This window comes from Protobothrops mucrosquamatus, unplaced genomic scaffold, assembly GCF_001527695.2.
Source record: "Protobothrops mucrosquamatus isolate PMUCROS unplaced genomic scaffold, P.Mucros_1.0 scaffold60, whole genome shotgun sequence".
In the NCBI taxonomy this organism is placed as follows: Eukaryota; Metazoa; Chordata; class Lepidosauria; order Squamata; family Viperidae; genus Protobothrops; species Protobothrops mucrosquamatus.
In genome coordinates, this window is record NW_015386439.1 from 443,243 (window position 1) to 453,617 (window position 10,375).

General features: G+C 58.0%; 1 protein-coding gene across 2 annotated transcripts; it reads left to right on the forward strand.

Moving 5' to 3' along the window:
• Window positions 1-4,448: 4,448 nt before the first annotated feature.
• Window positions 4,449-9,642, forward strand: LITAF (lipopolysaccharide induced TNF factor). Of its 2 annotated transcripts, XM_015811999.2 has the most exons (4): window positions 4,449-4,485; window positions 8,102-8,304; window positions 8,438-8,594; window positions 8,710-9,642. In XM_015811999.2, the coding sequence occupies exons 2-4, from the start codon at window positions 8,106-8,108 to the stop codon at window positions 8,816-8,818; spliced, it is 465 nt and encodes a 154-aa protein (XP_015667485.1). In that variant the 5' UTR covers window positions 4,449-4,485; window positions 8,102-8,105; the 3' UTR covers window positions 8,819-9,642. The 2 variants fall into 2 exon arrangements, with proteins under 2 accessions (XP_015667485.1, XP_029139188.1); XM_029283355.1 differs by lacking the exon at window positions 4,449-4,485 and having other exon boundaries at window positions 7,918-8,304.
• Window positions 9,643-10,375: the final 733 nt, after the last annotated feature.

Consider the following 10,375-nt stretch of genomic DNA (forward strand, 5'->3'; position numbering starts at 1 on the left):
GGCGTCCCGGGACGGCGCCGCCGCTCTCCTCCCCCCGTGGCCGACCGGCCGGCGAGACTCGGGCCCGCGGCTCTGCGCCCGGCCGCTCTTCGGCTCCGGCGGCTCCCTCGGCCCGGCCCGGCCCGGCCGCCCCGCCTCTGCCGAAGACAGCGACGGCTTGCGGCGTCCTGCGGGGCGGGCTACGGTCCGGCCCCGGGGGAGTCGCCGAGCACGGCCCGGCCGCGAGGGCTAAGTGTGGGGTGCGATGTAGAAAGAGGATTTTTCATCTCATAAGTTTCAGAAGAATATTCTTAATCAGCGAGCACTGACCTTTATTTGTCTGAGCCCCTCTCTCTGATTTACTGGGCACCCCAAATGTATCAGGGCGAGTCAGTGATTAGATTTTCATCCCCGTCTCCTTTCCCAAAGCAGATTCGAGCAGGTTTACTGCCCAAGATTAGGAAGTCACAAGAAGGAAGCGTCTGCCCGGAATTCAACCCCCAGGAATTGTGCCCCCTTTGGAAGTTAGTCCAAAGGTTCAAATCCTGGGTCTCCTCTACCCCCTTTCGGAGTGGACAGCTGACTCCCACCTTGCAGACTCTGCCGCCTTCTCCAGGCTCAAAGCATTTCCACTCTTTATAGCAATTGCCAGAACTCCGGTCAATGCCCCTGAAGTCTGCAAAAGGGGGTAGTGTGGGGGGGGGGGCTCAGGCCTTGGATGCCTCTGACCAGGCCGCAGGAGGTGCCAATTCCCTTGCCCAGGGAGAGCCCTCTCTGGAGGGGGAGGGTGACTTGGTGCTGTCCTTGGTCCTCATCCCTGGAAAGAAGAGGGCAAGGCGGGGGAGTCAGCTTCTGCTTTGGGAAGGAAGGGGAGACATCTTGGGTTTTGCTTCAACAGGATACCTCATCCATATTTCTTGTTTCTAAGAAACAGAGAGCAGAGCCTCGGCTGACTGATTGTTCTCCCTGCTTCCTTCGAATAAGGACTGTAGGTGGTCATTCTAAAACTGGTCAAGCAAACTTAGTGCTTAAGCCAGCAGCCTCTAAATCCAGAAAGATGTTATTGCAAACTCTACACTGATGGAACTGCCGTTATGTACTCTCGGGTTGTGCCTGTGGCGGGATTGTTTGTTAACAAAAGTGGCCTTCTGCCCAGGGAAGCCGTGCTCTGTAGCTTCCCTTCCATATATGTACCTTACATATATGTACCTCCATTAAGGCCTCTTGATGCTGTTTTGAAGGAACACGCAGCTTGTGCCACAGCTCTGCTCCCCACGGGAAGAGGGGCCATTGCTGCTCGCCCACCTTTTACACCGACAAGTTCCAGGAGGAGCACTTTGCCCTGCCTACACGCTCAGAGCTTCTGCCAACCCATCTAAGAAAGAGATCTGCAGGAGACTCCCCTAGTGGCACTCCATTTTGAGACTCATTGCCTGGAGGGCCTTCTTTGGGGTGCCCAGTCAAAGTCTGTGGGGTTTTTGCCAACGTCTCCTCAATCTTTCTTAAAGGATTGGCTTATTTGCTTCCATAGGAAGACTTTTTAAAAATGCTTTTCTGTTAACGTTGGATTGTATTGTATTGTTATACTACCCTATTTTTGCGTGTACTGCTACTATGGAAGAAGCTCAGTGTGGCATATTATTTAAAACAAACAAAAAATAAAGACTAAAACTGCACGTCTCCACTCTCAGCAGAGAACACCAGGCAGCCATGGAGAGAAAGGGAGTCATGCAAAATCTGGTTTTGCACATTACGGCCTCACACAAATGATGAACTTGGACACACTTGCTCACATAGACAGAGACCTCATGGGAGACGCTTCCTGGCCTCTTTGCTTTTTCACATAATGGAAGCTTAAATTATTTATCTTTTCTCTCCAGCAGAACAGGCTGGGAAGAATTCCCTCTCTGCATCCAACTTCTTGACACAGTTGGGAAGGCAACATGACTGGGGGGGGGGGCGCAGCCTTCTTTTGGGAGGGGAGGCAAGAAAGCTGCTCCTGGCCCCAAAGAGCTGGGGCTTCATGGCCGTTCGAGCGAGAGAGCCCTCAACTTCCTCCCTGTGATTTCATGTGCAGGAAACTGCAGGCAGAGTATTTTTAGAGATGGCTGACATGTCACGATGCTCACAAGGAAACCAAAGGTATTTTATCTGCAGGAAATGCAATGGACTGCAAGAAGATCCCACAGGTTCTTGGCAAATATATGCTCTTTAGCAAACAGGTAAGAGAATATCAGAAGCCAAGGAAGTGAATTTCACTGACTGAAGTGAATTTCAAGCACCCCGAGGGAAGATCTGGGAATAAAAGCCACCACTTCTGCCATGCTTTGGATCAAGCTCCTGCCAAGCATTTACCTGAGGGCTCATGTCAGCTGGGGGCAGCTCTCCTGGACTAAGCCCCGAAAGCTGAACTGGGCTGAGCCCCCATGGCCCTTGAGTGGCAGAGCTCAGCGCTTGGCCCGGGGGGGGGGAGCTATCCTCTCTGCAGCATCATTAGGGGAAGCGCTCCCTGACTCAGAATGGAGGCCTCAGCATCACCGCTTTCTACTGGGTCTTGTCAGGATGGAAAAGGATTGAGTGGCAACTTCAGAGACCTAGAAGGAGCACAGATGGATTGATCTGCTACTCCAAAAGATGACGGGTGTCCTGCAAGAAGGGCCCAGCTGGCTTTTAAGGCAGGTTGGGAAAGGAAGCGCCCTTCAGCCCACATCGTAGCAGCTCTTCCAGCCTCTGCTGGAGAAGCAAAGGCAATCTGGCTGCCCTCTGGAGTAGAATTAAGCAAAGACAGTGGCAGAAGGGCTACATCCTTGTGCTCAATGGAAGATGGACTAAATGTTCTTCAGATGTCCCACCGAGCACCAAGTGTTTGGGGAGCCAGTTCCTTGTTTCCAGTTTCAGAGAGGAGGGGCTTGAGTGGTTGAGGAGGCTGCTTGGCTCCCCCCCCCCTTCGACCTGCAGGATGTTCTGGGCCATCTGTTCCTGGGCTCTGCAGGCTTCTTTCTCCTGCCAGCCCACCACCACAGACCCCTCCCCATTCTTCCCAGTTCAGCATCCTCTCTGGGAGCACAATCTGCAGAAGGGGAGGTGGGCATGACCCCCACTCACCTTTCCCAGCCTTTTTCCAAGAGGGAGCAGGGTTGGCTCCAGGGTCCTAGCTCCAGCTAGGAAAAAATAGGTCAGTTGTCAAGAAAGGAAGAAGGAATGCAGCAGCTTTAATTAGCAGGGTAATCTTTTTATGGAATTCTGAGCTCAGCAAAGCAGAGGGGGTGAGAGAAGAGGGTGGGGGGGGAGTATAAATGGAAGGACTGTGTGAAGAACAAAATGGGGGGTGGGGAAATGAAGGCAGGGGAATGCAGGCGGCAAGGAGCCCTTAATTGTGGGGCACCATCTGTCTTGCCCCATTTTAAGCCACACAATTACAATGAGATGCTCTCACTCCCCCGCATCCCCCCTACAGGTTGACATGTTCCAGGAGACACAGCGCATTCAGAAATCTGCTGGTCTCAGGAGGCTGCAGGTCTCTTGCATGGCTGCTCTCTGTGCAATCCTGCCCACGAAGAGGCCCTCCCCCTGTTTGTCCAGGTGAGCCTCGGTTGTTGAAGGCTGCCAAAGCAGAGAGGCCCCCCCATGTGTCTCCGACACGTCTCCGGGAGGAACCAAAGGAAGCCAGCAACCCCCCAGACGGCCTATTCAGGTCAGGCCAGCTCAAAACAGGTGAGCACATCTGCATGTATCCCAAGTGAAGGAGGACGTGTCTGGCTCTGAAACGCACCCTAAGCAAAGCAATGGCTCCACTCCTGGCCCCTTGACCATGCCAGGGTCTGGCACACGCTGGCACCAAAACTCCCTTTCCTCTAGCAACGGGAGGCCAAGGCTGCTGAGCTTGGAGGGACCCCCCCCCCGTGAGCATGTGGCCTGGGAGCCTTCCTGAGCAAAGGCTGCGGGCAAAGCCTTGATTGGGCCAGGTTGGAGATCCTCCCGTCCCTCCAAGGGATCAGGCCCGGGTCAGAAATAAGCGGGGCTTCCACCCTGCGGGCATCTCCTTGGGCCAAGCCCTGGTTTAAGGAGTTATAGTTTACCCAGTATCTCACAATGCGGGGGTGACACGGCCGCGAAGGGCGGGGGGGGCAGAATGGCCGACCCAAACAACCGCTGCTCTGCCCCTCCCCCACCCCGACCCAGCGCGCCCCTCCCTCTTGGGAGCGCAGGCCGGTCCCCAAGCGGGCGCCCTCGGCGGCTGCTGGGGCGGCGGAGGAACCGTCGGGGCCGCTCAGGGCTTCGGGAACGCTTTGAAAAGCGCCGCGCGGGTCAGGAGGGCTCCGCGCCTCGGCGGTCCAGCAAAGCGCCGCTGCGGGCTCTTTCTCGGCTTCCTGCCCGGGACGGCGGCCCGCCAAGCCTGCCCTGCGCCCTCGGCATGGGCGGGCCTTGGAGGGCGGGTGGGGCGCTGGAAGCGAAGCGGAAGAGCCCGACGGCGAGCAGGTGAAGCGCGCGCCAGGCGACCGGCAGGTAAGGCGGCTCTCTCGCTCGCTCGCCCTCCCGCCCTCTTCGGGGAGCGGCGGGGAGGGTCCCGGGAGCCCCGCGGCGGCGGGAGGCGGTGCCGCATCTTTCCCGAAGCGCGGGCGCTGCTCGTCCTCGACGGCTTTCCTCGGGCCGACCTTTGCCTGCCGGCGTGTCCGAGCCCCACCGCGGTCGGGGTGCTGCCTCCGCCGCAGCGTCCCGAAGCAGCCCCGCGCGGAAGGGCGGCGGCCGCCAGGGCCGGGGCGGAGCGGGGACGGCGGGCTGCTTCTGCGGGGCTCCCGGCTCTCCTTTCCGGGTGGCCGGTGCCCAGTCGGGGGGCGCCGCGGCGCTTCGGCTCCTCCTGCAGGGGGAGGGGAGGGACGGGGAGGGGAGGCTCCGTCCGGTCCCCCCCGCCCGGTTCCCGGCTTAGGAGCCCAAGCGGGGGCCCCTCGGGGAACGGGGCGGACGGGGCTGCAGGGCTGGGGCGCCTGGCCGGGGACCTGCCCGCCCACCTGCTCCGCTGGGCCCCTTGGTGGGGCTGGCTGAGGTCGCCGCTCCGGCTCCAGGAAACAAATTGTATTTTTGCCCTGCGGAAACCAGCCGGATCTTGCCTGGGTGCCGCGCGAACAAACCCTTCGGCCTCGTCCCCTCCCCCGAGGTACACGCGAGTCAGCGCTCGCCACTTCCGGTTCTAAGCCTGGGCAAAAGTCGGGCGCTGCTCCGTGGAGAATTGGGGCTGATAGTTGAGGGGGGGGGAGGCTTTAAAACTTGCTTTAGCCGAACTTCCTGCTAAAACCAAACAGATGAAACATTTTGTGTAAAAATCAATTCAAGAAAACTCATCTCAAACCATTACAGCTGTAAAAACGATCTTGGCATGGGCTGCGTTTGGGTCCAAATCAAAACTGTACCGTGTAGATGATGGGAGTTCTAGTCCAACTCATTTGGAAGGTGCTTTTTGGAGGAAGGCTGAAGTAAAAAGACATACAGAACCCCTAAAAGTCAGTGGTAACAGAGGGTCGTGTTCCCCCAACTGGCCCAGAACTCGGTGCAAAATGGCCACACGAAAGAAAACACACGAGAGAGGGCAGGGGGCCATATTAAATGTTCCAGGAGCTTGGTTAGAATCACAGAGTGCAAGGACTGAAGGATATTAGAGATCATCTAGTCCAGCCCCCCCCCCCCCGGGCCCATAAGGAGAGAGAAAAAGGCCTTTTCACGCTTTCAGTTGGACCATCAGTTGGGAGGTCTGACCTCTGTCCCACGTATCCTGGGCTTTCCTTTTGAAGCAGAGTTTCTTGTGAACCAGCCTCGGGTTTCCTGGAGAGGCTGGGCCCTGAAACTTTCCACTCACTCCCTTCTGCTGGGTTTGTTTTATTTATTTATTTAGTCATCACATTTATGTAGCTGCCTCTCTCACCAGAAGTGACTCTGTTGGCAGAGTTTCATTATCAGCCCAGCATCCTGAAAATTGCTGCACAGGTGAGACTCATTGGCACAATCACAGGCCCGTTCTGCCGGGTATGGGTTATGGTTTCTCCCTGGTAAAGAAGCCAACAAGCCAAAGGCAGTTTCTCATTTAGTGGGTTCCTGTCCTCCCTTTCCAGGCTGCGTTGCTACAGCACACACACACACACACACCGCCAGTCCTTGCACTCTGTTAGGGGCAGTTGGGATAAGCTGGGATGGGACAGGCGGTCATGGTGGGGGACCATTACTCACACGGGAGGTGAAGGTGTTCACACTGCAGGGCAGCGTTGTGACCCAAGGCAGATGAGCTGCTTTGCCCGCAGGCAGTCAAAGGGGCTGCCCTCTCTGGCTGGCATAGTTGTGGCTCCTGCTGACCTCACAAAGGCTGGCTGTGCCCCCCCCCCAGCTTCTCAGGGGCCAGGGCGTCTCCAGAGCCACTCTGGGACCTCAGCAGGTGGGTGCGTTGTTGCTTCCCCTTGAGGAATTCTGTCAGCAACTGGCTTGGCTGTGATGGAAGTGCCATCCCCTTCCTCCTGGGTCCTGGGTGGGTGGTGGGGAGCTGCTCCCCTTGCAAAGAGTGGGACCCCTTCCCTTTCCTCCCTCCCTCCCTGCAACTTCCTTCTCTCTGCCAGGCCTCTCTGCTGGGGAAGGGAGAGGCCTTACGTCCCCCAGAAGAGAAAGAGGTGTGTGTGGGGGAGGGGCACAGGAGGCCATGGCTGCAGGCAACTGCACTGTCAGTGGGAGCAGGGAGGGGCAGTGGCTTCCCTTCCTTCATTCGTGGAAGTGTTGAAAATTAGGCTGAAAGTTGGGCAACCAGAAACATTGCGGAATAGCAGCCTGGGGAGAGGCAGTTCCCGGCTTCGGGGAAGGGGGGGGCATGGTAGTGAGTTCACAGCTGTAGGGAGGTGGAGCTTGGAGCCCTGCCGTTTTCTTGGCAGTAATAAAAAGAGGCAGTCAGAAAACAGCTTTTCCTAAGGAGCCTTGGAAAGCAGAGAGGCTGGGGCTGCCAGGCCAAAGGTCCGGTTTGGTGGGTCTTGACCATTTGTCCCTCGGCCCCTGCCTGGTTCTCTGACACCTGCGAAGCCCTTGGAGCCCCGCACGAGGAGGGCAGCCGAGGTCAGTCACCAAGAGGAAGGCAGTGCAGTTGGGGGGCTGGCCTTGGACCAGGCATATTTGCACACTTACGAAGTTGTGCAAACTCTTCGCAAACTCCTCCTGGAGCCACTTCCAGGGCTGGTGGGGTCTGAGCCCGCAAGGACATTGCTCTGGGGTTGCCCCCATCCTGCCAGGGGAGGAAGTCAAGCAAGGAGACTCCTGTTACACCCCCCCCCCATTTCTAGCTATTTGGGTTTTGTTATGGCTGTTCAGACATTACAGAATCCATTTCCCCAAATGAGGTTTTGAAAAGTTTGAGACCAAGAGACCATGTTTGTGTGTGTCTGTTTGTGTGTGTGTATCTCTCTCTGAAGCTCTTCCTCTCTCTTCTGAATCATTACCCTGGTTTGAGTGACAAGCACCTGGTGACCCCACCTGGTTTCACCAGCCTTCTCCTTGGGTGGAGCAAGGAGATCTCGGGTTAAGGGCCCACTCTGGGTGGCAGCATTCTTGGCACAAGAGTGCCAGCCCTTTGAGGTAGGCCAGGCTAAGAAACTGGCAGGGCAGAGATTCCAGGAAAGCCAACTGATTGTTGTAGGTTGTGAAAACAGACTCTTAAAGCCTGTCCCAATTCCCTGCTCTCTCCCATCTGGTACTAAACCAGCTCAAGGTGGAGTTACCTTGAGTGTCTTTCTCACCCCACCCCACCCCCATCTCTTGGCTGTGTAATCGTAACAGCTGACTCACAGCCTCCCCAAGGACCTGATCTGTAAGTATTGTTGGGGAGGGGGAGGAGTTTAATTCCAGGAACAGCCCTGCAAGAGGAAACGGAAATTCCGTTTTCTGGGCAAGCAGGCAAAGAGCCCCGGGGAGGAAGTGGGCCAGAGGGAGATGTCCAAGAGTGGAGCTCCTCGGGGCAACTGCCAGCTCCTCCTCTCCCCTTTGGGGCAGCGCTGTTGGTCCAGGAGCAGCTGCCAGCTCCTCCTCCCCTCCCCCTGGCAGGGCTGCTTCTCCTAGGGGCTGGCCAAGCCCCTCAGCTTCCTTTTGGCCTCTCTCCTAGAAACATGGCTGCTCCTTCCTCAGCTCTTCCACCGTCTTACGAAGAATCAACCGGCGCCAGTAATCCAGCTCCGTATCCCTACCCTCCTGCAGGGGGAATTCCTGTGAAGGGGGCACCGGCCCCTTTCCCAGTCCAGGCCCATCCTCCATTCCCACCCCAGTCCTATGGCATGCAACCCCAGCCGGTTCCAGCGGTACCTCCAGGTGAGTCCCAGCGTGGGGTGGGGAGACCTTCCCCCAGGAGGGGTCCGGCTGCAGCTGGGCTGGTCCTGGGAGCTGCTCTCGGGGCGTCTGTGATGGGCACCTCGGAACCTCCGGCCTCTCCCTCTCTCCCCAGTGCCCGTCCACACCGTTTACATCCCGGGCCCGTTGATCTTTCTTGAGCACCCCATGCAGATCCACTGTCCTGCCTGCAACCAGATGATCGTGACCCGGATCTCCTACCAGCCTGGAGCTCTGGCCTGGCTTTCCTGTGGGGGCCTCGCCCTGGTGGGGTAAGTTGGTCCCAGCCTGCCCAGGAGCAGCAGGGCAGCTTCCCCTCCCTTGCGCAGCTGGATTGAACCGGCCGTGCTCTGCTTGCGCCCGCTGCAGCTCTGCCTTCTCTCGCAGGTGCTGGCTGGGCTGCTGCCTGATCCCCTTCTGCGTGGATGCCATGCAGGACGTCCAGCACTTCTGCCCCTGCTGCAACGCCTTCCTGGGTGTCCACAAGCGCCTCTGAGCGGATCTGGGCCCCGATGCCGGGAAGTGCAAAGTCCCCTTTTGTACGCCTCCGCTCAAGTCCTCCTGGGCCAGGCCTTGCGGGGCCCGTCCAGTGCCTCCTCAAGACTCGCCCTTTGGAACAGTGCAGACCACCTCTGGAGTCTCTCCCCCAAACTTCGGCCTGCCGTGACTTGCACCGCTGCCTGGGGGAAGAGCGGATCCCGGCTTCTTGCGAAGGAGCGAAAGAACCACACGGAGGATGCTGCTCCTGCTGCCCCTCGGTGCCAGGCCTCCTCTGCAGGGGGAGTTTGCGGCACAACCTACGAAGGCTGAGGGGAGGCAACTTTCAGTATTTGACCCAAGGTCTGCAGGGCTGTAGCTGGCTCCCATCTTTTCCATCGTGGCCCATGCCCGGTAACAGAGCCGCTGAGTTGGGCAGCAGAAGTGCCTGCTGTGATGCCAGAGCAGGATGTTTCCCCGATCTGAGGGTTCCCAGTTTGGGGAGCCGTGGACCCTTCAGCCTCACCCCTCTCCCCCAGCTGTCAATGGGGGAAGAGAGGCCCCGTGCCTTGAAAAGCAGAGCAGGTGCTGCTGGCACAGGGCACCCCGTCCGAGGCTCAGCTGTGCACTTGGGTGTTGAAGGGGCTTCCTGCCCCCAGGAAGAAGGGCCTTTTGTCCTGCGGATTGGGGGCGGAACGGGGGCCAGAGTAGCTGGAGAGGGAGGTGAATCTCTAGAGCCCTTTAAAGCTGTTGGCTCTGCAAGTCCAACTTTATTCTGATTTGCTTCCGAACTTAATTCTGACTTTTTCAGCTTTTGAAATAAAACTCTCTTGCAAAAAGAAAGAGCTGGAGGCGATCCTACTTTTTCCAAAGGGAGAGATCCGGCTGAGGGAAAAATGCCAGGGTGGCCAGCCACCAGGAAGGGCAGGGGTCCCTGCTGGGAGCCTGGCCCAGCGCTCAGGGCATCTGTGGGGCCAGGGCCCTTCAGGGAGGCAGGGCTGGCGGAGGAACGGGGGCCAGGCAGCCTTCCTCAGCAGCAGCTACAGAGGCGCCCTGGATCAGGGAGCCTGCAGAAAAGCAGGGCTGGGCTGGGCTGGGGAAAAGATGGTCCATCCTGGCAACCTGCCGGCCTCGTGGGGAACGCAGGCCAGGCCCAGGGTCTTCCCTCGGGGCCAGCCAACGCGGCCTCTGATGCGCTTGGCCTTCCTTGGGTGACAGCAAGGCCAGCTGTGGTGGCAACCGCACTTCACTGTGTTTATCCGGCCATCGAAAGGGGCACTGCCAAGACGAGGCTGCAACCTCCAGCATCCAGAGCCCCCCCCTGCAACAGGTGTTATGGAAATTGTGATCCAAGCCACGATTTGCAACACAAAGCCCATCTCCCTTCCTCTCTCGTCTGGCTTCCTTGCTTCGCAGGCCTAGAGAGTTGTGGTTGTTGAAACTTTAAAGCATTTTCCAGTGGGTGGGCTTCCAGTTCTGGTGCACAACTTTGCCTGCAAACAAACTGCTGGAAATGTGCCCCCCCCCGAGACTTCTAAGCTGCTTGAGAAGAAACAGAAAGGACCGTTCTCTAACC

Coding starts and splice junctions, on each gene's coding strand:
- LITAF (XM_015811999.2), top strand. CDS start 8,106: ATGGCTGCTCCTTCCTCAGCTCTTCCACCGTCTTACGAAGAATCAACC. Junction 8,305..8,437: donor GGTTCCAGCGGTACCTCCAG/GTGAGTCCCAGC, acceptor CTCTCTCCCCAG/TGCCCGTCCACACCGTTTAC. Junction 8,595..8,709: donor GGGGGCCTCGCCCTGGTGGG/GTAAGTTGGTCC, acceptor CTTCTCTCGCAG/GTGCTGGCTGGGCTGCTGCC.